Source organism: Talaromyces proteolyticus (assembly GCF_021365285.1).
Source record: "Talaromyces proteolyticus strain PMI_201 chromosome Unknown BGW36scaffold_6, whole genome shotgun sequence".
Lineage (NCBI taxonomy): Eukaryota > Fungi > Ascomycota > Eurotiomycetes > Eurotiales > Trichocomaceae > Talaromyces > Talaromyces proteolyticus.
The window spans coordinates 2,427,087-2,451,730 of record NW_025764282.1 but is presented as its reverse complement, the minus strand read 5'-3'; the positions used below and the strand labels follow the sequence as shown (position 1 = coordinate 2,451,730).

The window sequence follows — 24,644 nt, the reverse complement described above, 5'->3', positions numbered from 1 at the left end:
CAGGAACGAGCAGCCAGTATGCAGTACTTTATTATTGGATCGGTTAGTATGCATCTCCGATATTCCGCAAATGGCTGGGATTTCGCCTAGGGCGATTTCTATAGGATTCAGGTCCCATAGTCGCCAGAGGGGTTTTCAAACAAAACAATAATGAGATTGCTTCGAGTCGCCGATACATTATCCCTAAGAGCAGAGCATCCACTTCTGGTAAAATACTAGGAGGCTCTTGTTAATCATACCTGGCTCTATATCAGTATAGTGCAACTGTCATACCTACTAACTTTCCAATATTGATGCAACACTCACTATTGGCAATGGCGTTCAATAGTACAGGGCCTACTAGCCTCAATTACCATGCCACAAATACATAATCCAGGAAACCTCATATCACTCGCAGTGTCTTCTCTGGCTCTAGAATTGAGGAGTTTCTGGAAAAATAAGTACGAGACTTCTCAACCGTCATACAATGTTATTCGCTTTCACCTCCCGTTCAACAAAAGTGAGAGCTACTGGTGGGACACTACAGCTGTTATCCTGAGCAAACTCATGTTCCAAGCGGACTACCCGCTATTCCTCCACTATGAGAGACTTTCATACTTCTACGACATTGTGTTACCAGCATGGGGCCCTATCCTCCTCAACACAGACGGTCAGCCCGATTGTCGAGCTTGGAAGCCAACCATGCTAGCAGACGACTCGAGCTGCAAACCCAGGGTCAACTTGAGAACTACCGGCACCACGGAGACTGCCATACGGTGCGACGATCCGACGATCATGGCCGTCGAACTCCTTCCCACCTTCTACAAGGTGGTCCTCAACATTAAAGACGGTGAAAAAGACAAAGCGCTTACTGCATATCATCCAGGATGGGGTAGCGTGCTTTTCAACTGCACTTTCAGATCCGGCGCCGCAATACCTACGCCGCAGTTCTACATACAACCTGGATGTTTTTTTGCCAAGTGAAAAGTCTATCATTGAGCGAATCATTCTGTTCTGGAGACGTATCGGATAGAATCAACAAGCTGACATGTATGCGAAAGATTGGCATGATACTTTGTAAGTGTATATAATCGACGGTGATATATATAGTTTTTAACGAGACTTGGCCCATGGGTTAACAGTAGTGGATATGGAAAAATAGCTGTGCTGTTACTCGCGTACAAGAACGATGGATCCGGGGTGTACCAGAGCGTTTACTTTTCCCCGACGGTGCATATTGCGCAGAGACGCTAGGCTATATATAAGGAGAATGCGACTTTGATACAGAACATTGAATCTAAGTACACTGCCTTGTACAGGTATAGCATAAATAAAATCGGCACCAAGGTTATGCCAGGTTCGCATCACCTGAAGAGATCCAGTCTCAATAACTACTTTAAATAATATAATAATTTAAATAACTTTTATTCATTAATAAAATTGAATGATTGACTGGGTACGCGTTTCGCACGCAATGGCCCCGAGACAATGAAAGGGGGCAAGTAAAGCAGGAAAGTGATGTATCTAATGCATAGTCCTATTCAGATAGGAGGTTGTATATAAGAATTTTCTATATCTGATTAATGTATTTGTGGTTGCCCAAATTAAATGAGGCTTATTATAATAAATAACTTTTTCTTTGTCGTTATCATGCCTAGAGATATTTGAAGGGGAATAAGATGGGTTATATGGAATGCAGCGCAGAATGAGTTATGTCTCAATAAATATAAGATGGAATTTCTTGAGTCGATTTCACCTGAGTGAGTATGTTTCCAAACTGGCGTAACGGCCAGCTTGGTATATGGGTGCCTCAGGCGGCTAAGGCGGCTAGGGGGCTAGGGTTGGGGTTAGCAGGGCATGTGCCTCCTGACGAACGCACCCCATACTGACTATCTAACTGTGAAAGGTGACTAGAATTGGGGTTAGTGGGACACGTACCTCCTGACGAATGCCCCTCACACTAGCTATCTAACCACAACTCGCGCGGTTGTACATTGTTTCTTCCTCACGCTTAGAATTCTAGTTCAATGGTACCACAAGTTCATATTTGTTCTGATCCTAACAACTTGTATGAGAGAAATAATTGATTGGAGGGAAGGGCCTTGATCTGAGTGTGTTCAATGGGGACAATGGAAGCCTATATATGTTAGTAGCTATTTAGAGGGATCATCAGGTTTGTGATATACATATATTTACAATAAAGTCATATGTATATAACATTGAACCTATTTATATTCCTCTCCCAACACTAAACTTACATCATCATGTGCCAGCCTGCCCTATTACACATATTCTTAATTAGATTTAGCACTGGATAGATTTATTAGTCTTCTTGTAATCTTATATTGTAAAATCACGCAAACTACTGCTAGCACAGTGATGACGTTTAAGATATTAAATTCCCCTAATAATAAGGATATGATGCGTTGGTGATAGGATTATTACTACACCAGAGATCAATAGGGCGACAAAATAAAGATTATTGTTTGTATTATATAATATATTTGCAATTAGCAACCTTCGCAAATTATCGGATCCAGTCTAACCCTAGCCACTGCCTCTGGACTTTTGAAAAGAATGACAAACACCTCCAGTTAGTATTAGACATCCGGATGAGTTTTTGTTGTGCTTTGGAGCCGGAAGATATCTCCTCACAGATTGATTGACGGGCTGCCCTTCTAATTGTAGAATCCTAGCGTGTAGGAACAATCCAGCCAGCAGGTTGTTCTGCTTGGCCACACACGATCCTAGGACGTCCGTCAAGAACTGACAAGTCTGTTTGGATTCCGGTGCATCTCGCTGGGGTTGAGTCATTAGATACCTTAATGCTACGAAGATACAGAATGGCGTGAGGACGTGGATCTTAGAAAGTAGTCAGCAAAGAAGCCCAACTCACAACATTAAAGTATACGACACATGTGAATATGAGAAAAATAAACCTACTGCTGCCAAATTGCTCTGTGTCACTTCTTTAACAATATTAGCGATTTCAGAAGCCGAGGTCAAGCATCTCATATTGCTTTCCCATGCCAGATGCTTTTTAACTGGATCTTCTGTGGCCTTGGAAACTGCCGCTTGGTGCAAAGACACAGTTAATGCATGCAATAACATATTCGTCAGCACGACGTTGGGCTGATGAATTCCACCGGGTAATTTTAGGTGGCTTGGTAGAGATAAACTAATCTGAAGCAACTGTGCGTCAATCACATGATGATTTTCCCAATATTTCTGGTCGTCTTGGGTGCGTAGATGATTGGCCGTCCGCGCGGCGAGCCACGAGAGAACCACCGCGCTTCCGAAAGAGGATAGACTACGCGAGGTTTCTAGTTGAAGAGCTGTCGCAAGCGTATGTGAGACATTTTTGGGAATCGTGTCATTTTCGAATGCCTCGTCTTCGGATGGTAGGTACGTGGATATCTATCCGATTTCAGTCATTTGGGAAAAGATGTACGGAGGAGGCTCATACATCACTCTCGTCAGTCATTGATAAAAATCCCCCACCAAAGCCAGAATAGCTATCCACACAGAATGCCGACCAGAAAGTTCGACGCCGCTCTTCCAGCTCAACCCACTCATCTGAAACATCGAGGGTGGAATTCCAGTGCACCCCGGAATCCATACGGTGTAGCTTCAAAACAAGCGCAAGTCTCATAGCTTTTCCTGCCGTTAACCATGCCCGAGGGAAGATGGCGTGTTTATATTCGTAATAGCTGATTAAGACTAGAGCCTGGCACTGTATAAGAGAAATTCCCACATTGTCATTCATTTCATTCGCGCATGCATAGCCTCTGGCTTGCTCATAGAATCGATCCCTCATGTGCGATAAACTTTCACAGACGCTGGCTGCATGGCTCCATACAATGTATCTCAGACATCGAATACCATCGTCAGATTTATGTAGATTTTTCTTGTGGAAGTACTTAGAAGGATGAAGAATTGGCAAAGTGGGATGAATGTCCCTGAAAAAAATGTGACACCTGAATAAATGCTTAGTTCAACTGCAGAACACAACCTCAATAAAATATAGTTCATAGGAAAGAAGGCACCTACAATTCGCTTAAGGATTCTTGTGGCAATTCTGTTTCCACTGGCAGGAAAGATCCCATCCATCCAAGCTCCAAGTCTAGAGAGTTGGTAGGTTGTAGACTATTTTGGTCCAGAACACTCATGATTTCTCTTGAACCAGCACTAGATTCATCGTTCTGTTCTATGGAACTAGAGGGACGATAAGTAGAATCTATATTAATTGTTTCTTCGATTTCGGCTACATGCAGAAGGCATTCAGTATATGTCATTAAAATTAGAAGGCAACGCAGGCTAGCTTTCATCAAGTACGTACCCAACTTAGTGAACAAGGGTCCTAGATGGGCCCTTTTTGGGCCCGTTTTGCGCCTCGATTCTGGATAGTGACAATCGAGCGAGAGACGACGACAACGGTCACATACCGGAATCTGCCCGCCGCATCGGCGCTTCTTTGTGTGGCATTGAATGCAGGCACTTTTTTGCGGCATGGTATTGTTAGTTGACAATATATCAGTAGATATGAAGTACTTGGAAGGATTGTTTGCTAGGAGAACGAAAAACGTAGGGTTCCTTAGTTGTCTGGGAGAGTTAAATTTAATTGCACGAAAAAGCCGAGGTCCCGCCAAGTGGCAAACACCCCGGCTGCCCGGCACCATCGCATTATACTAAACTAGATGTATCAAGTGTGGCGTTTGATAAATCATATCCATTGTATATCAATGACTCAGGCCAGGTTTTCATTGATCCTTTCCTCCCTTCACTGAAACGCTAAGTACCTTTTTTCTATTGAGAAGGGAAGAAAATGTCAGCGCTACGCATCTATATGTACTGGAACTTGAAATAAAATTAATCAAATATACTAGCTATACAATTGTGGTAAAATTATACACAAATTTTGATCTTACACACCGGCTACCTTGATCACCAATTTACCTAGGCCGCCCTTGCCACTGTATACGACTTGACAAGCATTGCGAACCGCCTGGCTGTCGCGAAGGTCCACACTCGTTCCCACAACTGTTTTCAGCTTACCCTCCTCAACATATTTCCGTAATTGATCCAGATCATCGCCGGAGGACACCAAGAAAAAATACGAATAATGTGTCCCATATCGTCGCGCACGCAGCTGGCGAACATAATCAAGAGCATTTAATGTTAGTCGAAATAGTAGCGGGACAGTGGGCTTGTGAGGGAGCTCCATCAGTGAAGAAGCCTGGAGCTGATCTCCCGACGGCAATGTAGCTACAGACACAATACGACTGGTTTTAGGTCGCATCAGGACGAGGAAGTCCATCGCTTGACCAACGGTATCGAACAGAAAGTCGACAGACCCGGATTGAATGACTGATTTTGGATCAGTCTTGGTGTAATCGATAACTGTGATAGAATTATTAGCGATCAATTCGAGAAATAATTGCTATTATATAATGGTTCGTACTCTCATCTACGGTTCCCTCGCCCAGGAGCTCCGGCACTTTTGGTACTTTTGACGTCGATACAGTTGTAATCACCTTACCGGCTCGGAATACATGTTTCGCCAGCTGGCAAGCGAATAAACCTGTTCCACTCACTATCGGGGCGCCGTTAATGAAAGAGTATGACAAACTCAAAAAGATAATTGGAACTCACGGCCAGCTGGTATAAAGACGGTCTTCCCCGCAAGGTCACCATCGTATTTCCTCAGTGCCTGTAGGGCTGTCATGGCCGCCAGGGGAACAGATGCAGCCTCCTCCCAGGATAATGAAGGTGGCTTGAGACCAACAAAATGCTCTGGGCATTTCACGAATTCAGCGCATGATCCTGATTTTTTTGAGTCGTTAGCGGCTATCAATAATTCTTGGGCTTATTTTGTCTAACCGCGACAGTACTCCGGCAGCCTTGTATACACTTCATCCCCGACTTTAAACTGCGTTACGCCACGACCTGTCTCTGTCACTATACCCGCGCAATCGTAACCAATTTTATATGGAAATCTGTGAGGCTTTCTATCAGCTTTGTCTTTGGTTCAGTAGCTGGTTCCTTACGAATCTTTCGTAGCAAGCTTGAGCACACCAGAAGCCTTTTTCACGTCGATAGGATTAATGCTGGCAGCTTGAACTTTGATAATTACATAGTTCGCGTTGTCAAGTTCTGGTTTGGGGAGCTCAGAAACCTGATACCCAGACGGCGGCCCGTATGAAGGGGTGTTGAGAGCTAACATTTTTGAATCGAAGTGCTAGACGATATTACGCATGGAGTGAAATGGAGGCAAAATAAATATGATTTTGAAAGTTATTCTGCTATGACGAGTATATAGCGGCTGAAGCTTCGGGTGTGGAGACATTTGCACGGCCGAGTCTGGCGGGTGAATTTGTTCGACCGATAAATTTCAGATAAAATTTATGTTCGGCTTTTCTGGTTTTGTGTACGGCTTTCCGGCAACTACGAATGCGGACTTGGAATTAACGCTCAGATCGTTCATTTGGCTGGATTGAACTAACGCTAGGCACGCCACTAGTGGGTTTAGAATTATTAGGTATAGAGCAGTCTGGAATCTGGTCGTAAGCGGAAAATCAACTCTTTAAGCATGTGGAGATGATGGAGATCGGGCGATTCATTTGGCCGCCGTCGTCTTGGCATCTGTTTGCGTCCTGACACTATTGACGTCTGAGTCCGTAGAGAAATGGATGACAAACATCAATATTGAGAACTTTGAATATGAGTCTGGTCCACCCCAACATTTTGTTAGTAAGAGAGGTTGTTTCCTTATCCCGTTTATAGGGTGACTGAGATTACTTTTTTTTCGGTAATAAAACCAAACCGTTATCGTTCGACAGTTTCTGTTGTTCAATTTCGAACCACAATTGAGACGTGAAGACGGTCAGCTGCGGCGTAACTTTGCAACGAATAAGTATTATACCGTAGATAAAAGTATACTCTTGAGAGCTATTAAGATGGAGCAACATTTAAAGAAATCCCCGGAATTGATGACAAATGCCGGGAATGGCAAATTGTTTCCTGGACACAGACAATAAATTTTCATATTTTTGTGGTTGTAAATCAAATATTTTCGGTTTTCGGGGACACTAAAATTATTTTGCCCGCTTGAATGCCAGGGTATTACGGTAGTAACACCACGTATCATCGTTTATATAAGTAACAGCACCAGAGCAAGAATCTTTGTTACAACCTGTTGACGGCAATTCAATTCACCCATATAGATCACATAGTCAAATGATCAACATGAACTCCAATAAAGCCTTGATTTTCAAGAATGTTCCCCATGGGTATCCTATCCCAGGAAAGGACCTCACCATCGAGCCTATTTCATACAATGTTGAGAGCCCCATTCCCCAAAAAGGCATCCTCGTTCAGTCCCTCTACGCCAGTTTCGATCCCTACATGCGTGGTCGCATGCGCGTTTCACAAAAATCATACACACATCATTTCGAATTGAATAAACCAATTGATAGTTTTGGCATCGCAAAGGTTCTTCGTTCCAGTAATTCTGCCTACAAAGAGGGAGATCTTGTCATCGGACAGCTCCCGATTCAAGAATATGTCATTGTAGACGAGACCGCCATTACCAAAATCCGGCTTTTAGAGAATCCACTGGGGATTGAGGATATTCGTGTCTTCCTTGGTGCCTTGGGTATGCCGGGCTTGACGGCCTACTCGTCCTTTTATAAAATTGGCAAGCCTCAAAAAGGCGAGACCATTTTCATTTCTGCAGCTAGTGGTGCCGTGGGACAGATCGTGGGACAGCTAGCCAAGCATGAGGGGCTTACAGTTATCGGGAGCGTGGGCTCTGATGAAAAATTGGAGTATATCACGAATATACTGAATTTTGACTCAGGCTTCAACTATAAGAAAGAAAAGCCTGCAGATGCTCTTGCCCGTCTCGCCCCACAAGGCCTGGATATTTATTATGAAAACGTTGGGGGTGAGCACTTGGAAGCAGCTATTAATGCCATGAACGACTTCGGCCGGATCGTGTGCTGCGGAATGATCTCCGAGTCGAACAGCCCCCCGTATCCCATCACGAATATTCATAATCTAATTTCGAAACGTCTCGAGATGCGTGGCTTCATCGTCTTTGATCCCGGATTCGCAGACGTCTACTCTCAAGAACACCAGCGAAACTTGCAGAGTTGGATCAAAGAAGGTTCTTTTAAAACGTTAACACACGAGACTGTCGGTATCGATCACGCTGCTGAGGGCTTAGTTGGTATCTTTCAAGGGAAAAACATGGGCAAGGCAGTTTTGAAGTTTTAAAACTGGGAATGGTTTAGGTAGCTTTTGAAAAGGTGGTGTTTATATCATACTTCTTCGTTGAAAAGTCGATAATGAAACTCGAACTTGTATATAGCCCATCGCAAACCTTGAAAAATGCAGTATACTAAGAGGAGAGTGCTACATTTTTGCTGTGAGGCAAAGACACTATTGAGTTCTAGAAGAAATTTAAAGAGCACCCAATATACTGTATTGTATTAAGATATAATGAACATAGATTAAATATCCTTCCTCCACTATACAGAAGTCCTCAGCATTTTGATGGATTCATTCTCGAATTACCCGAGACTTCTTGTAGAAATTCAAGTTGTCGAGTAATATTTTGTTCGTAAGCAACACCTCCTTCATACAAATCGAAGTGCCCCCCCGGAACTCTGAATCCTTGCGCGTGAGGTGCTAAACGCACTGCGTCTTCCGCCTTGTGTAGCGGTCCCTGATGATCCCATGTCGTCAGTATCACCAAAAGCGGTTTGGTACTTCGATGAATCTGTTTAATTGGTCGTGAAAACGGAATTTTCAGAATCGTGCGAGCAGTCACTTTGTTCATAAATTCTGAATCAAGGCTTTTTGTGAGCCTCTGCCATCCTTCCATGGCCTCCGACCCGGACATCATTGCAGTGGTCAGGCTGTTTTCTTTATTACCCACTAATTTGACGTATATCGCCCTTGTTGATGAAAACAGAGAGAGTACCCAGTCACAGAGGGACAGAGGTAATTGTCGCAAAGTCTTAAGTATTGGATTTTTCGTGGCTGCCGCAAAACCGTCCACACAAGCGCCTTGCATAATACCAGCAACCAGGTCATGGTCTTCGGCCATGAGTGCTGTAATATGCATGCCGCCAAAGCTAGTACCCCAGGCAATAACACGACTGGTATCCCATTTCCCTGATTGTTCCCGGGCCCAAGAAATCACATCTCGGTAATCTTGTAACTCTCGTGAAATTGATAATTTATTTACTGGCGTGCCGTCGCTCTCGCCAAAGTAAAGATAGTCAAACATCACAGCCGCATACCCGGCCTGCACAAATCTTTCTGCAAATGGAAAAAGCCCAGCTGCTTTAACAGCGCCAAAACCATGGCCCATGACAATAACAGGAGGCGAAATATCGCTGTTTTCTGGGATGAGACAGGTTGCTGCTATCTTAAGGTTCTTAGTCTTCGTGGCTAAAATCAATACATTTTCTATTCGTGGCATGGTGCGTTCAGCCGATGGTTTGCCTGGATAACCCAAATACACTCTTTTATCCCCTGACCGGTGACTGAGAGGAACATGTTGATATTATTTTTGTTGCATGCTCGGTAAGCTCTCAACTACCTTTCGCGGCAGGACTGGATTCCTGAGTATTGCGGTGTGCCGAGAAATGCTTTCGGAACACGGACTCTCAATCTAGCCGCACGCGAACGCTGCATTCATCTTGTCCATAGTCTTCGAGCCACATGATTTGGAGATCACAACTCAAAAAAAACCTTATTCGGTGCTTATGTGGTGACTATCTAGATGCACTGGTCATAATGACGAAACGTTCACGCCTGATGATGTAAGCAGACATTGTTGCCAATCTCGTATTGATAAGATCAATATTATTTAATCTCCGCTACCTCCCGCAACAAAAGAATGGTCCAGTGCTTCTGAACTTGAAACTTAAGATTTAGCATCCGCTGTTGCCAACAATTGAATTCCCAACTCTTGATCTGACGCGATAGAACATGCCATACCTTAAACTTCGAGATGGTGCCGAACTCTTCTACAAAGACTGGGGCACACCAAGTGGTCAAATTGTAACCTTTTCACATGGCTGGCCATTAAGCAGTGATAACTGGGAGAATCAAATGGTCTTTCTGGCCGATCGAGGCTATCGTGTTATTGCGCATGACCGCCGGGGACATGGACGGTCAACCCAGACTTGGGATGGTAATAATATGGATACTTTCGTCGATGATCTCCAGGAGTTGTTCGAGTACCTAAATGTGAGAGATGCGGTGATGGTAGGACATTCCCACGGTGGCGGTGAAGTCACACATTTTCTCGGTAAACATGGCACCAGCCGCGTTCGAAAAGCCGTGCTTGTTGGCGCCGTTCCGCCGTTGATGGTTAAAACGTCTAAAAATGCAGAGGGGACCGATCTATCCGTTTTTGACTCCTTCAGACAAGCCATGCACAATGACCGCGCCCAATTCTTCTTGGATGTTCCAAGCGGACCATTCTTCGGCTTTAACCGTCCCAACGCCAAAAAGAGCGAAGGACTCATTAGAAGTTGGTACCAGCAAGGGATGAATACCAGCTTCAAGAGTGCATACGATTGTATCAAAGATTTCTCAGAGACTGACTTCACTGAAGACCTTAAAAAGATTAAAATCCCTGTTCTCGTGCTACACGGCGATGACGATCAAGTTGTTCCCCTTCAGGCGGCAGGTGCTAAGTCTGTGAAACTTTTACCCCAGGGAAAGCTGAAAATTTACCCCGGTGGCTCGCACGCGATTCACAATATTAATATTGATGAGGTGAACAACGACCTTCTTGAATTTATACGCGTATGAACTGTGATATATAATAATCTCTGCTTTACATTGATTATTTTTGATTGGTTTGAATGCTCATAATCTTGTTGAAAATGTTGAATGTAAGAAGAGGGGTCGGAAAATTTATGTGATATTGTTGACACTATAGCTCTGTGCTCCATGGCTGATATACAGTATTATTTTCACTCTTTCATAGTGTCTATTTCAATAGGTCATTAATACCATAATTTTAAATGCATTCATTAAAATATAGCGACCATTCTACACGTCACACGGGCAACAACAATTGGTTTATCGTAACCGCGAACGAAGAAAGGAAGCTAAATACGCGAATAATCGTGCAAATTTTATTTTTTGTTTAAATAAAAACTTACCCTATGCATGACATGGTGCTGTAGAAGGTACGTGACGTGCCGATGGAAGGCCTATTTCGAATAAAAATATACCAATAACGCATATGATATTGACCAGGTTCGTCCCCATTAGAATCACTTTAATGGCGACAACAATACAATCGAATATACAGAAGTGAAAGTAAGCATAATTCAGTAAAAATTGTGTATACTAGAAGACTAATAGAGTCAACAATACCTACATTCAACATTAAAATAGCATTTCGGGATAAAAAGAAATTGGCTAACATATAGCATGTGTTTTGTCATATCTTCCCTACATCGAATGCTTCTTGTCCTGGAACTTAGAGTAATTTTGTGTTGACTTCGACGATGATAGGACATGCTCCTTGGCCTTTCCCTAAAGTCAGGTCAGAATCACGATTATACGTATCGAATGGAGAATTTTAGGATATTTAGAGCATATACCTTTGATAGTGTTGTATCATCGTTTTGTCCATACTGCTAAGCGCTTATAGTGCAAGTTTGATGTTATTGGACTATCAACACGTGACACAGTAAAGCCTTCTCTGATGACTACATGTAGAAGTTTCATTTTCTCGTTGTGTGGCACTATGGTATATGCGGGCACAATCCATCAGCGTTCTCGGAACTGGTGTGCAAGAGCAAATTCGTCATAACCTTTGAATTTTCGGATATCTAGATGAAACGCTACCAAAGGCAAATAATGGCCATGTCCCTGGTTCATAATGATACACCCCAAGTCACGCAGCTTCTCGGCGGGATAATCAGCAGTGCGAGTCAAGTTAACAACCGGTAGCCCTTATTTCCAACGGAACCATCTTGTAATACTGTCAAATAACCTGAGAAGCTCCTTTGGAGAAATTCAATGTGAAAATAGCCTGATCTGCACATAAGTAGTTGATGTTGAACACCAGTTCTTGCGGAAGGAATTCAGAAGACCTCCAGACGACCCGGAAAACACCAGGATACACCTACATAGGCATAAGTCTTAGATGGATGCATTGACTCTATGAATTTGAAAAATGGAAACTGACCAAGCCGTATTTGTGGCTAGAAGGATTAATAGATCCCACTTTTGGCAGGCGGAAATCCCAAATGAAATTTGGATTGACGAATAGTGCAATAAAACCACCACTAGCGGCATCTACATGTATTGGACAGTCGATATTCTTATTTATGAGTAGGCCGTTAATCTTTTTTGCATCCTCGTACTCCCTGCCTAGGTAGTTCCCAAAATAGCACATATACCAATTGTATTTTCGTCCACTAAATTAACAGCTTCTACGGGGTCAATCACATAGCGGCCATTGGTACAATAGACATATTTCTCCTCGATGTCGAAATAATGCACACCCTTTTTCCCAACATACTTGCACGGCACTGTTCATAATAAGATTCGGTCGAGAACAGTCATTTCCGGCGGCCTTTCGTTTATTTTGCCAGCCTTTCTTCACAGCTAGTGTAGCTAGCATGATGGCTTCGGAATGTCCACCTATTGACATACCTATGGAATGCTCTTCATTGTTAGCAGAAAATCGATAGGTTGATCGAGAATAGACCTCGGTGCCAGAAATAACCTTGAGACCAGTGATACGCCATAGCGTTCCAATTTTTATCGCTTCGGTATCACCCTATCTCTAATTAGTACTTTGCAATTCTCAAAAGCATTTGGTAACTTCCCAACAGGTGCCTGACCGATTGGCAGCTAGCATTCCACACTCGATTTTGCACGCATACTGAACTCTGTTAGAGTACTCATCCTTTGCTGTCCGTGCGAGCTCAATGGAATCTGCCTGTTCTGAAGAACTGATTTCAATACACGGAGCGTGTAATTGACGGAGCTTATTTAGGTCAGCTTGAAGACAATAGCGACCGATACCTATTTTTGCCTTCTAACTTATTTCCGCGGCCGTTAATGTTAACGTATGTCTAGTTCCTGCATTAGGTCCAAATAGGAGGATGAAATTCGGAAATCCACTGATAGCAGAGTAGTTTTAAGCTTCAGGTCTAAGATCTCCATAAAAGAGGTGAATGGATTGGTTTTAAACCCGGTCGTTAAAATAATCACAGGTTATAATTATTCCTTCCGAGGTTCTCACGCCTTCGGGTACGAATTTCAATGATCTTGACTGTCGTAAGAAGAAGATTCTGGCTGTTAAGCGACTTGAGATATTCATCATCGAAAATCCGGTTTATTTGTACATACTCTACATCCTATCTCGAAATTCGGAATGACACTGTCATGACATTTTATCGGTGCTGTTTCTTTCATATATCTCTCGTCCTCTGTTCTGCGCCATTGTCTCAGCCGTGCAGCTTGGTCTGTCATTGCAAACATTTGGAAGCTAATCGCACTGGAAGGTGAAGGTACAATGATTTAGAACTCAATATGGGACTAGTGCTATAACAGCTAACTAAATAGTGAGAAAAGTGGGAATATCACAAAGCGCCGAAAGGGAAAGTACTGAATGATGGCATCGATCATCCTTGGGCTGAGTTTCTGGAGGTTTAACGCGGAGAATATCCTCATCTAGACCTCCAAATCATTGACGATTAGTACGAAACTTTTGTCTTCGATGCGATAAATGAAACCTTCAGTTGTATCCACGAGTTATAATCTCTGAATTTAGCTTCGAAATATATGATCGCATTTGCTGGGCCTGCAAGATCTTTTGACCTCTAAAGTAACATCAGGACCTCCAGAGTATTTTTACTATTTCATTTTTTCAATTTTTATATATGGTATTAAGAATGCATTTTTACTTTCATTTGTGACAAAATCTGGATGTTAACGTTCTCTTATATGGGCTAATAGCCGTAACCAAGAGCCCAATAAGATAGAAAGGTGAATCAATTTAAGTTTTTTTCTTCTAAAAACGAATCTCTATTCACAATCGTCAAAATACCAAATATGGATGAAATAGCTGCGGTGCATAATCGTCAGAAGCGACTGTTGCTAAGAACAGATCGTTACAGCAAAATACATCGAAGGATCCGAAATAAGCACATTCAAGAAGATCAATGAGTTAATAAATTGCTCCTCAAGCACTTCCTCTGTGATAATAAGCGTTATAATATTCAGGGAATTGTGTGTGGGTTCTTGATCTCCTTCCCACGATCATCATTGAGGTCCGTAAACTGGGAGGCCAGTCGCCATTCGACGTATCTGTCGAGAATAAAAACGCTTTAAACATTTAATAAATGCAGAAGAAATGTAAAGTAAATCGTAGACTCACAGTTTCGGCACCTCCTCCAAGAGCATTGATTTGAAAGAAAGTCGACCAGAATGGAGTGGCAACCTTGTTCAAGGAAACTTTTGCTTGGTGGTCCGGAGACGTGTTCGTCATAATTAATCGTGGATATGCAGGGTTGATAACAGCAGGACGCCCAATGCCAACCAGATCGCAAACATTGTTTTGCAAGGCGTCCTCGATACCCTGGCGAGACCGAAACCCTCCAGTGAGCATGAGGATTAGGTTTGGGAACCTTTTTCTTGTTTTTACCGCGTATTCCCAGAAGAAAGCTTCACGAGCCAATGTGCCATGTGATCTGTGGGTTTTTCTATCGGAGTACGTGCCGCGGCCCATCATCTAGACCAAAAACATATTGTCAGCGGTTGGTATATATATACAATATATTTGTGCTTTAACTGAGATTTCCAAGGCCACTTGTTCAGGGCGGAAATTTTCTCAGAACGGTGAAAAGTGACGGCATAGCGTACTTACAATCGGGTCTTCGAATGTTCCTCCTGAAATCTCTAAAAAGTCTATTCCTGCTTCAACGAGAAGTCCAATCTGACGCATGCTATCCTCAAAGGTTGAGGAATCATCGCTTGAAGAGTTGAATTTAACTCCAATGCAAAAACCACTGGGTACAACCTCGCGAATGCCCTTAATGATCTCAAGAACAATTCGAACACGTTTATCATTGCTTCCTCCGTATTCATCCAGGCGTCTGTTGGTCTTTGGAAGGACATGTCAGCAAAAAAAGAAGTCATTGGCCGAGAAGCTTTGCGCTATTCTCTTACTCGGGGAGAAAGAAATTGGGCTACAGGTTGATGGTCAACACAATTCCACTACATTTAGAATGAATAACGATTTGTAGGATCAGGACTCACATAAGAGGAAACCATGAGCAGCATGTAGCTCAATTCCTGAGAATCCACATATTGCCAAGATACGGGCACAGTTGACAAACTGGTGGATGACCTGCTTGATATCGTTAATGGACATTTCCCTTGGTTTACCAAAAACCATAGAACTGATACAGGATGCAACATAACCATCCCCAAGATATAGTGGAATCGGACTTGGTGCGATAGTCGGGGTGAAAATCCCTCTTCGACCCGCTCCTCTTCGAGATTGGCGACCAGGATGAGATATTTGGGCAATGACAGGGGTGCCGTGCTCCTGGCAGCGATTTGCATATAGCCTCCACGTATCAAGTACCGCATTGGTATCATCATCAAATTCATCTATTGCTAGATCGTTGTAGTTCCCTAGATAGCGTACATCCACCTGAATGTTGCCTTTTCCAATACGATGTTATCATAGTCGCATGAAATCGATGCAATTATAATTTCATACCGGTGAGAATGCCACCCCAGCCTCCTTTTGCCCATTTCCCATACGCTTCAAGAAATTTGCTGTGAGGCAAATGGCTACTATCTGCCATATCCTCAGCCATAGCGGCCTGTATTCGAGTCAACAGATTGTATTAAAAATTGAAATTAATGACTTGTATTTGCTTCGCACCTTCACTAGTCGATTTTGCAGCCAAAGACCACATGGGAGTTTAATGGGGTCCTTCATAAGCAACTCCATTTTCCGGGTTGATTGGGAATAACTTGGAGGTTCGTCCATATATTACCAATCAAATGTGTTAGATCAAAAAGTGCCGTCTTCTGGTTTGTTTGTCTCTACCGTTGATACACCATGGAAAGAGAACATCGAACAGCTTCCTCAAGCTGATTGAACTTGCCGAGGCTTGTAATTGGCATACGGGAAGATTGCACAATGCATCAAGAAATATTTCTTTATTGAAAGCTAAATGGATAGAGCATATCTTGACTTAACAATCTCTGTTTCAATACCGATCGGTTTTCGGTGCAACCACAGCTCCGCGCCATCTGGTGGCCAAAGCTAGCCCAACTCTCGGCCTAGGTACTACATAGCAATTAGTGCTGAAATATAACATATAAAGCAAGACTCTTTTCCAAAACCTGCATCATTAAATATAAGTTACGTAGTAAAGTATTCCCAGAAATGTTTCCCCGAAAGTTGAAGTTACCGTCGACGTTTATAGTTCCGCGGGGCCTCGGCTGGCCATTATGCTTTATTGATAAATTGTTTTAAGCCAATATTCAGCCGCACGTATAGTCTGAAGGTCTCTAATTTTCTACCTGAAAGCTAAATTCTGAGAATTTTAACTCGCTTCTTCGCTTAGGGTGAACAAACAGGTGGCCCGTTTCAACTCCCCGACCCGAGTCTGATAGCGAACTTCCCTTCGACGCTTTCCGATTCGACGGGTTCACTCGAAATTTTGTTTTACTTTCCACCTGAATATCACCAAAAATCAACAAACAGAAGGAAATTTCCCGTCGTACTTAACTTCCACGGCGGAGGTTGGTGCGTTAGGCATGCCCGCGACGATGAACGCTTCATTGCTGCTCTGACATTTCATCATTTACCGCTCGCTTCGAAAAGCCCTTATCCGGTGGCAATAAAAGGCTGTGTTCGTGCTCTGCTTTACGTCTGGCGCAATGCTGCCTCATTGTGTCTTGACAAGGAGCGAACGGTTGTTGCCGGTTCAGGCGCGGGTGGCTACCTGGCATTCGCTACTCTTCTCTTGCTCTGGTAGTAGCTGAAGGATGGAGAGCTCCATATTGATCGTTCAAGTATGGGCACAATCAAAGAACTAATAGCCTTTACGCAGTTATGGACTTGACATAGGGCCGACTTGAGCGTACTCTTTCCAATCCGGCTTCCTCATCAATGAAAAGAAAGCTAGTATTATCATCGAAGATTATCAGATCCCTTTTAAGGAAGCATTTTTCTGGAAATTAGCCAAAGCCAGAAACCGCTACATCTATCTTTCTCTCGGACTTGCACCACAAGATTTATCGACGGAGGCATTGTCACTGAAGATGTCTTTCAAGATCACAGGCCTAGATTATCTCCTAAGCGAAAAAAGGCGGCTGTCGAGAGACTTGAAGCTATTGGAAAGGAAGTTGAATGTGAAATTATGGAGAATGTAACACATTATTGCGGTCATATAGCAAGTATCGAGGAGCTGAAAGAGCTGAGTGACAGATACCTAGGAAACGCAGCGGAGGAGATGAAGCAAATGTGGCAGAGCTGAAATAAGGAAGCAATGAACCTATTTGTCCGGGGGAGAGGGGGGGAATTCCATGCTTAGTAAATATCTTGAAATAGAACATCATAATTTTTGACAGTACCACTTGGTAGAAAAAGTGAGATCTGCACGGTGGCTAGTCGTAAAGTCCACTTTAGACGTATCGAGGAGTTTGGAGATGTTCGCCAACTCATGGACTATGGAAAAGAGAAAATTTGGGCTTACAATAAGGTAAGAGTTTGACTGACTTCTAGCCTACAGTCACTGAGTGAATTACTAGGTTATCGTTCCTGTTAAGAATAAGAATTAGAATTCTGATCTGCTTGAGATCCTCTCTAAGTTAGTCTCTGATAAATATCCAGTAGTCGTGTGTAGTTTTGAAGCTGGGAGTTATTATCTGCTCTATTCATCTTCTTACTTTTTCCTCACTCTAAGATGCAATTTTCGCCGTCTTCTCTATTTCTCAGGGAAAGATTGTGATTTTCATCACGAGTACGGAATACTCTGACAAGAATAAACACATGTACCTATCTATTGAAATATTTCTGCACCATGTGAGTGCCTTGTGCTGATCGATAACACACCATCAACCCTGAAGAAGCTATTTCAATTGTGGCCCCAAAACTTTAATTCGTATAACAGCCAAGCCAATGTTAACTTCTCCATGTGGAGGGAGCGTCGGTTACACAATAAGGTCCCGTGCGTAACGAACGACAAAGCGGGCCGATTGTTTGCCCGTTCTACCGCCTGGTTATTATTCATCTCATTGTAACTCCACATCCGTCGGATAATCTTAATCTATGCCATACCGCATAGTATATGCTAGGTCCACGTAGACCTAGTATAATTAGAGGTTGACTGCATGCACTCCTCGTTTCGACCAGATCCTTTGATTTTATAACTACTTACTTCCCCTCAGGCTTTCCATCTGCAGCTACAAAATCGTGTGCTTCAACATAAAAATGCCAAACCCTACTCTTCTCAAAGCTGCAGGGTATGGCTCACTTCTTTTTGCCATAAAGCATGCGGTCAGTGTTGTCCAAAAACCAGCGAAAAGCGATGGTATGAAATAAAAATAATCTGATTTCTTCATTTTTCAGGCTACTGGGAAAGAGTTCCAGCGACTCCGCCAGTTTCAGGAATTACCAAATATCGCATACGTGCGCAGCACTGTCGGATGGTATCAAGGAAGTGCCTATTTGGTTCTGACTGGTATTTCCGTCATCTTCTCTTTTGTGAAACAATGGATCTCTGTTATGGTTCCCTGTTCTAAAAAAATTGCTTCTAGGTTTGCTTAATCTCCATTGGACAAAAAACCCCAAATCTTTGGACGATCCACTAAACCGTGCTATGGCTACCCTGCTCGTCGTCATAGCCTGGGCTAGCTCTGCTTGGTATCTTCGGGGAGGGCTAAGAGCAAGCGGATTGCTAACAGCGACTGCCGGTATAATCCAGGCCTGGGCAGTTCTTTGATGATACTCGCATTTTACCTTCAACGTATATTTCAGCTTGCAAACTCGCAAGAGGTGATGTATGATTGACTGTTGGCCTTATTTATTTCAATAAAAATTTCCAAGAATTGACCAACGTCTGCATTTTAATTGCTATGGCGAAATTATCACGATTTATTTAGAAGGAATGCACCGAATTTTGGTGATACTAACTTCGTTGGTTTACTGGAATTGCCAACAACCTCTAAATCCCGCCCGAACCTTTTCGTCATCGCGAAAACTGGGAAGTCAAGGGTACTGAACAGAACTGTCGGACTCGCTATTGTGTGAATTACTAAAGTTATGGTTAACGCGGGAGACTAGGGGGGATCTGGCGTTGACCTCAGTTTTATTGATAATGTGAATCTCATCTAGTTGGATATTCCTTCAACATCGACATTTAGTGTCGGTGATGTGGAAACTTCTATTTGCGCACTTCGACGGTTAGCAATTCCCTTTCCGCATATCTATTCCTTTAATATGACAGCTAAATGAAGGTGGCAGACGCAGATGACACGCGCACGCTGGAAAATGTATACGAGTGTAAACATAATATATAAATATCTCTGGTTCACCAAACCGGAACTGTAATTGACTTTTTGTGAAAGAAATATCTAGAAGTCGGATATAAGATTTGGTTTTGCTTCTGATTATCTTATCTCCAATGATAATACGAATTAAAGGTCTGTTTCACCGAAATAAAAATTGCGTTTTTCGGCCAAAGTCAAACTCATGATTCTGCGTCCACTGAATTTCTGTTATGATGAACTGGAAGATTATTTCCTCAATGTTATAGGCCGGATTTGACTGAGCTGGTTGGTGCTGGAATTGCCCTCATATTCTCAAGTTGATTTGGAGCCTCTATTGCTTGCTGAATTTTCACTTTTTGTCTGGCTATTGTGTCCATTCAGAAATGGGAGCGAAAGAGTCGGATCGCGTGATGTTCTGAGATAGGCTGGATCCACTGTGGAAACCCACAAATTCAGCTCCTGCAGGGCACTTCTCCTGTAGGCCTGCGTGCAGCGTCATGCGCATATTCTAAATGCACAGGCCTTCTACCGAGATTTTATATATTGTAATTTATGCCCGAACATATCCGCTAAAATGTGGATTGTGTAAATAGGTACTAAGATAGGGCTGAGGCTGCCATGTATTCTCTCCTTCTTGCTGGAGGTACCAATGAGATCTATACATGTATAACGAAATGGGGCCAGAATATCTGTCGGAAAGCTCACGTGTGTGCGCCATTCCAAGAACCTCAACCTATGCTAACTTATCTATGCCAAAAGGGTTTACCACCCCATTTTCTGGCTCGTTTCTAACATCAATAGTCACCCCCGAAGCTCGCAGTTGAGACACATAGTGATCACCCAAGGTAGCAGGCGTCATCACCCCACCACCAAATTTATGCGCCCAGGTATCTTGCTGCCAAAGAAGTATTCGAGCTGCCTCTCCTAGGGCGATGGCTGTAAATACGTAAGGATCACCGTCATAGCGCATACGAACTAGTACCTTGGGTTTCGGCTGGGTCAAAGTATCTGCCTCTGCAACGCCTCGATACTCGAACCAGTTGTTTTTGATTTTACTCTGACCTGCACCTTCACCGGGTTGATACCAAAGTCTTGGTAGGAGCTTTCGAATGGGACGTAGGAGGATCAGCGGTGCTAACATTAGTCCTCCAAAATGCCATAATACGGCAGCCACAGGTCCCCAGGTTCGCAGCCAAGCATGAAAATCGAAATTGTGGCCATATGAAGCGTCCGTGGGTTCTAGCAAACCCCAGGATCGATGAACAATCGCTCGGTCAACTGGTCCCTGTGGCTGATAAGCCATCCAACCCAGATATTTAATCCAGAGCAGTCCGAAAACTTTAGTCCATAAACTTGTTCGTTTTGGTGGCACCGTAGGGATTGGCCGTTTCGGGGATAGAGAGAAAGGGGCGTGGGCATCATACAGATGGCGAAGGCTGTATGTCTCAAATGCTTGTAAAACCGAGGCCAACGTTCCACCACTTATTCCGCCCTGGACACTATGAATACAGACATCTAAGCGCCTAGTCTGCGCTCCAAAATGACGGTGGATTTGTTGGACGGCAACCCAAGTTGAAAGGTCAGATGGCACACAATCGAAACCACAGCACGGAATCATCTATTTCCAGTCAATTAATAATCTTTCTCTAAGTAATCAAATCCACGAAATCCTCACAATGCTGCCGTTTTCCTTCGCGACTGCGTCGTGCTGGCGAATCATGTCTTTCAACCATGGAGCTTCGCCGTTACTGTATAGATTATCAGCTTATGTTATATTTGAAGCACTCTCGACCTTTACCAGTCTAGGTAATGAGTGCCATTTCTGGCACAGGCAGCAAATGTATCAGATCCATAAAGTTGAAATGGGCCCACTGTCGATATCACTAATCGTGTCCTCTTTGACATGGAATCAAGGTCATTTTCGTCTAGGTTAACAATTAGAGTATCTAAGCAAGATATCAGCTATTGAAAATTGTATATATAGATGGTATTCACAAACCAGGTGACTGTCTAGATGTATCTTTTAGTACTAAGGACTGGCCAAGCTGCAGGAGCTTTTTCTTGTTTCTTCCAGCAATTGCCCACTTCAGGTCAGGTGGCAGCGATTTGAATATGTACTGAGCAGTGAGCTTACCCGTGTAGCCAGTCGCACCTAGCAAAACCAAATCATATTCACGTTCAGTAGACATTTTAGAATAAATTGGAGTTCTCTAGTTACTTGTCAAAACTCATGCTACTCCATATAGAGGAGCGCAAACAAGGCCTGTTAAATCGACCTCCTTGATTGAGCAAAAGGGCTCTGAGCACAACTTTGGGTTTCATCGGAGCATGATTACGCCGTCGGAGGGAAGTTTACCCAGAGGCTATTTACCCATGAAAGACCGCAGTCGAGTTTCACCGCAGCCTTGCCTAGTACAGTTAGCGAAACGATTGTTAAAGTGGGGCAACTTTGGAAACCCATGTCCACTACCGAGGTTTTGTGGAATATGTATCAAATTGACGTTGAAAATCGTGATTATACGTTGAGGAATTGTAATTAAAATCGCACCAAATTCATTTTACGAAGGTGTTGCAGAACATACCAGCAATATCAATAGTGGCATCTACTAGTGATGATGAACAACAAAAGATACGAAGAAGGTTGGGGTTGTAACCAAGAATAAGCGATATCTACGTCTCCAGTTGGAAGGATACTCAGTGAGAAGTGATATCAGACATTTAATTGTAGACTAAATATCAGCGGTCACTGTCCCAACCAAACTAGAAATAAAAATAGAAGTACAGAAGTGCAATTGGTAACTACAGCTGTGGAGCCAAGCCAAGTCGAACCCAAAATGATACAAACAAGAATATCGTGCCGAAAGAGCGCGGGGCAGGCAAGCATGTTTTCAATATAGCATAGTTTCTTTTAATCATCATTGATAAGAATCATTTGAGTTAGTGCGATACGCTATGGGCAGATTTCCAGGATCGATAATGGTCCGCCAACGTTTCCTCCAGAGGCCGGTAAACAATCTTCAACTGATCCAAGCTGGGACGATTGTCGATGTCGAAAGGGATGCTTAGGTTGAGTCTCAGCCATTTTTGACTTAGTCTAAGCATAGGCCCGCATATGTGCACTAAGGCATTAGGGATTTTGTTTTTCGGAATTCGGGAAGATTGAGTAATGGATCGCAGGATGCGAGCAAGTTCCACGAAACCATGGGTTTTGCTGTCGGCCAGGATATAGCGACCATGAGAATCTGGGCATTCGGCGGCCTGAATATGGGCAGTTGCAACCTCTCGAACATCAACAATTGCGAACCACATATCCGGCACCCCCAAGAACAGCTGACCGCGGAGGAGCTGGTCAAGCAACGACAGGCTGCCAGATTCGGATGTTGGAGATAGGGATGGGCCAAGAACAAGTCCAGGGTTAATTGTCACCAATTTCCAACGTGGGGGGCTTGTCTGCTCTTTATATATCCTCCAGGCCTCTTTCTCGGCGACCACCTTGGAATAAGGGTATGCGTTGTAGTTAACCGTGCTAGTTGTGTTGAAATACTCGGAGGAGAGTGTTTTGTTCTTCATTTCTAGCACGTCGGCATTGTCTCCAAAGATAGCCGCGACGGACGAAGTTAAGACGACAACCTTGACAGTCTCACATTTCTGAACTGAATCAAGCACATGTTGTGTTCCTTTGAGAGCCGGCTCGACGACCTCTTTCTGGCCATCGTGAATTCTGTTCTCAATAAAAAAAGGTGATGCAATATGATACACCACCGAACAGTCCCTCATTGGAGCCTCAAACGAGCCAGCCGCAAGCAAGTCCGCTTCGAACAAAGTTAGCTTGCCGGGCCATCGCTCCTGCATGTCAAGGAGGTGCTTAATCTTCTTTTTGTTTTTGGTACTGCGAACGGTGGCGTGGACCTGCTCGCCCTTTTTGAGTAGCTGTTGAACGACATGGCTAGCGATGAAGCCGCTCGCTCCCGTCACAAGAGATGTATTTGCCGTCATGGTTGGATATGCCTGGGATTTGGCACCAAAAAAAATGGATGCTTCTATTATCCCTAGTTCTCCAAATTGCAGTACTTGCCATCCTTTTATACTTAGTCTCTCGGCAATAGAGCTTATTATATAATCATGACCCGCTTGCAATGCCAATGCGTTAAGCTTTTCCCCATACCATGGAAATGGACCAGCCGGGTCCCCTCAATTGATCCCATGTGCTGGCTGAAGTCTTTAGATTCCGTGTCTAGGGAAAACTCGATCTGTTATACAGATTATGGGATAATCACATGCGTAGTTGTCGGTGATAACTTGAATGGCTGGTGAATAATAATCCATTTCCATGGGAGCCGAGCGACACAGCTGGATGCTGGGAGAGTTCGGGGCGCTCGGTGGACCTAGGGTTATGGCGGGTTGTGAATTCTCCCGGTTTTAGTTCTCCGCGTGTACGGCGGACGATAAGTGTTCTAACGACATAATTCGTATTTCACTAGTAATCTTCATTGACACGCGTAATTTCCATATTTCCACATCTAATATCTATGAATTTAAAGAATTTATTGCCTCCGCATCTATCTTTAGAGCTTGCCTGAGCACCTGCCTTGAAGCCTGTCTTGGAGCCTTCCTCAGTGCCTGCCTTAGCATCTATTTTAATACCTATTTTAATGCCTCTCTCAGGGCATATCTTACTGTCTTCCTCATCGTTTTTCTTACTACCTTTCTCACCGCCTGCCTTAAAAGCCTGAGGTATACCTTGAGAAAAGTACGCCCTAAAACAGGCGCTAAGACAGACGCTTAAGCAGGCCCTGAGGTAGTAAATTCTTTAAATCCAAAAAAAATTAAAGGTGGAAATATGGAAATTACGCGTGTCAATAAAGATTACTAGTGAAATACGAATTATGTCGGCAAAATACCTATCATTCGCCGTAGCAAGAAGAGCTTAAATGTCTATTGGTGAGGTTCAGCCGAACCCGGGAGAACAAACTGACCGGTCGACCTTCTATATATACAAGATTAAAAAGTTCCTGAAGGTTCAAACGTTCATGCCTCATTAATTCTTGAGGTAAACGAAATTAGACCAAAAATACAGAAAAATATCTGTAGTTATAGAT

At 43.4% G+C, this 24,644-nt stretch overlaps 11 protein-coding genes across 11 annotated transcripts; 4 read left to right on the top strand and 7 right to left on the bottom strand.

Moving 5' to 3' along the window:
* The first annotated feature begins 20 nt into the window (after positions 1–20).
* On the top strand, positions 21–1,371 carry BGW36DRAFT_379777 (uncharacterized protein). Its single transcript, XM_046216259.1, has one exon. It carries the CDS (start codon positions 355–357, stop codon positions 961–963), a length of 609 nt encoding a protein of 202 aa, XP_046072676.1. The 5' UTR covers positions 21–354; the 3' UTR covers positions 964–1,371.
* A 1,013-nt stretch (positions 1,372–2,384) lies between these two features.
* BGW36DRAFT_379773 (fungal-specific transcription factor domain-containing protein) lies at positions 2,385–4,580 on the bottom strand. Its single transcript, XM_046216258.1, has 5 exons — positions 4,319–4,580; positions 4,030–4,243; positions 3,446–3,956; positions 2,923–3,396; positions 2,385–2,841 (listed from the first exon to the last, which is right to left on the bottom strand). Exons 1-5 carry the CDS (start codon positions 4,488–4,490, stop codon positions 2,527–2,529), a joined length of 1,686 nt encoding a protein of 561 aa, XP_046072675.1. The 5' UTR covers positions 4,491–4,580; the 3' UTR covers positions 2,385–2,526.
* Positions 4,581–4,801: 221 nt separating this feature from the next.
* BGW36DRAFT_379772 (alcohol dehydrogenase) lies at positions 4,802–6,657 on the bottom strand. The gene is made up of 5 exons (XM_046216257.1): positions 6,027–6,657; positions 5,860–5,975; positions 5,632–5,802; positions 5,441–5,572; positions 4,802–5,379 (listed from the first exon to the last, which is right to left on the bottom strand). The coding sequence occupies exons 1-5, from the start codon at positions 6,200–6,202 to the stop codon at positions 4,904–4,906; spliced, it is 1,071 nt and encodes a 356-aa protein (XP_046072674.1). The 5' UTR covers positions 6,203–6,657; the 3' UTR covers positions 4,802–4,903.
* Positions 6,658–7,224: 567 nt separating this feature from the next.
* On the top strand, positions 7,225–8,256 carry BGW36DRAFT_342176 (putative oxidoreductase; the record flags this gene model as incomplete). Its single annotated transcript, XM_046213116.1, has 1 exon — positions 7,225–8,256. The coding sequence occupies one exon, from the start codon at positions 7,225–7,227 to the stop codon at positions 8,254–8,256; it is 1,032 nt and encodes a 343-aa protein (XP_046072673.1).
* Positions 8,257–8,500: 244 nt separating this feature from the next.
* On the bottom strand, positions 8,501–9,740 carry BGW36DRAFT_379769 (Alpha/Beta hydrolase protein). Its single transcript, XM_046216256.1, has one exon. It carries the CDS (start codon positions 9,467–9,469, stop codon positions 8,525–8,527), a length of 945 nt encoding a protein of 314 aa, XP_046072672.1. The 5' UTR covers positions 9,470–9,740; the 3' UTR covers positions 8,501–8,524.
* BGW36DRAFT_379768 (putative alpha/beta fold family hydrolase) lies at positions 9,717–11,042 on the top strand. The gene has a single exon (XM_046216255.1). It carries the CDS (start codon positions 9,982–9,984, stop codon positions 10,810–10,812), a length of 831 nt encoding a protein of 276 aa, XP_046072671.1. The 5' UTR covers positions 9,717–9,981; the 3' UTR covers positions 10,813–11,042.
* A 959-nt stretch (positions 11,043–12,001) lies between these two features.
* Positions 12,002–12,673, bottom strand: BGW36DRAFT_359737 (glutamic acid decarboxylase; the record flags this gene model as incomplete). Its single annotated transcript, XM_046214109.1, has 4 exons — positions 12,002–12,142; positions 12,206–12,390; positions 12,420–12,501; positions 12,542–12,673. 4 exons carry the CDS (start codon positions 12,671–12,673, stop codon positions 12,002–12,004), a joined length of 540 nt encoding a protein of 179 aa, XP_046072670.1.
* A 1,576-nt stretch (positions 12,674–14,249) lies between these two features.
* Positions 14,250–15,994, bottom strand: BGW36DRAFT_359736 (NADH:flavin oxidoreductase; the record flags this gene model as incomplete). The annotated part of the gene is made up of 7 exons (XM_046214108.1): positions 14,250–14,309; positions 14,408–14,761; positions 14,897–15,133; positions 15,199–15,218; positions 15,289–15,699; positions 15,758–15,863; positions 15,926–15,994. 7 exons carry the CDS (start codon positions 15,992–15,994, stop codon positions 14,250–14,252), a joined length of 1,257 nt encoding a protein of 418 aa, XP_046072669.1.
* Positions 15,995–18,487: 2,493 nt separating this feature from the next.
* On the top strand, positions 18,488–18,998 carry BGW36DRAFT_427899 (uncharacterized protein; the record flags this gene model as incomplete). Its single annotated transcript, XM_046220473.1, has 3 exons — positions 18,488–18,553; positions 18,626–18,737; positions 18,814–18,998. The coding sequence occupies 3 exons, from the start codon at positions 18,488–18,490 to the stop codon at positions 18,996–18,998; spliced, it is 363 nt and encodes a 120-aa protein (XP_046072668.1).
* Positions 18,999–20,074: 1,076 nt separating this feature from the next.
* Positions 20,075–21,885, bottom strand: BGW36DRAFT_379758 (Saccharopine dehydrogenase-domain-containing protein). Its single transcript, XM_046216254.1, has 4 exons — positions 21,545–21,885; positions 21,344–21,491; positions 21,221–21,293; positions 20,075–21,163 (listed from the first exon to the last, which is right to left on the bottom strand). Exons 1-4 carry the CDS (start codon positions 21,732–21,734, stop codon positions 20,279–20,281), a joined length of 1,296 nt encoding a protein of 431 aa, XP_046072667.1. The 5' UTR covers positions 21,735–21,885; the 3' UTR covers positions 20,075–20,278.
* A 242-nt stretch (positions 21,886–22,127) lies between these two features.
* Positions 22,128–23,917, bottom strand: BGW36DRAFT_379753 (uncharacterized protein). The gene has a single exon (XM_046216253.1). It carries the CDS (start codon positions 23,539–23,541, stop codon positions 22,483–22,485), a length of 1,059 nt encoding a protein of 352 aa, XP_046072666.1. The 5' UTR covers positions 23,542–23,917; the 3' UTR covers positions 22,128–22,482.
* Between the last annotated feature and the right edge of the window lie 727 nt (positions 23,918–24,644).

Coding starts and splice junctions, on each gene's coding strand:
- BGW36DRAFT_379753 (XM_046216253.1), bottom strand. CDS start 23,541: ATGACGGCAAATACATCTCTTGTGACGGGAGCGAGCGGCTTCATCGCT.
- BGW36DRAFT_379777 (XM_046216259.1), top strand. CDS start 355: ATGCCACAAATACATAATCCAGGAAACCTCATATCACTCGCAGTGTCT.
- BGW36DRAFT_379769 (XM_046216256.1), bottom strand. CDS start 9,469: ATGCCACGAATAGAAAATGTATTGATTTTAGCCACGAAGACTAAGAAC.
- BGW36DRAFT_379772 (XM_046216257.1), bottom strand. CDS start 6,202: ATGTTAGCTCTCAACACCCCTTCATACGGGCCGCCGTCTGGGTATCAG. Junction 5,976..6,026: donor AAGCTTGCTACGAAAGATTC/GTAAGGAACCAG, acceptor AAAGCCTCACAG/ATTTCCATATAAAATTGGTT. Junction 5,380..5,440: donor CGAGGGAACCGTAGATGAGA/GTACGAACCATT, acceptor ATTCTATCACAG/TTATCGATTACACCAAGACT.
- BGW36DRAFT_379768 (XM_046216255.1), top strand. CDS start 9,982: ATGCCATACCTTAAACTTCGAGATGGTGCCGAACTCTTCTACAAAGAC.
- BGW36DRAFT_379758 (XM_046216254.1), bottom strand. CDS start 21,734: ATGTCTACTGAACGTGAATATGATTTGGTTTTGCTAGGTGCGACTGGC. Junction 21,492..21,544: donor TACATCTAGACAGTCACCTG/GTTTGTGAATAC, acceptor TATCTTGCTTAG/ATACTCTAATTGTTAACCTA. Junction 21,294..21,343: donor GGCACTCATTACCTAGACTG/GTAAAGGTCGAG, acceptor TAATCTATACAG/TAACGGCGAAGCTCCATGGT.
- BGW36DRAFT_379773 (XM_046216258.1), bottom strand. CDS start 4,490: ATGCCGCAAAAAAGTGCCTGCATTCAATGCCACACAAAGAAGCGCCGA. Junction 3,957..4,029: donor CAAGAATCCTTAAGCGAATT/GTAGGTGCCTTC, acceptor GCATTTATTCAG/GTGTCACATTTTTTTCAGGG. Junction 3,397..3,445: donor CAATGACTGACGAGAGTGAT/GTATGAGCCTCC, acceptor GAAATCGGATAG/ATATCCACGTACCTACCATC.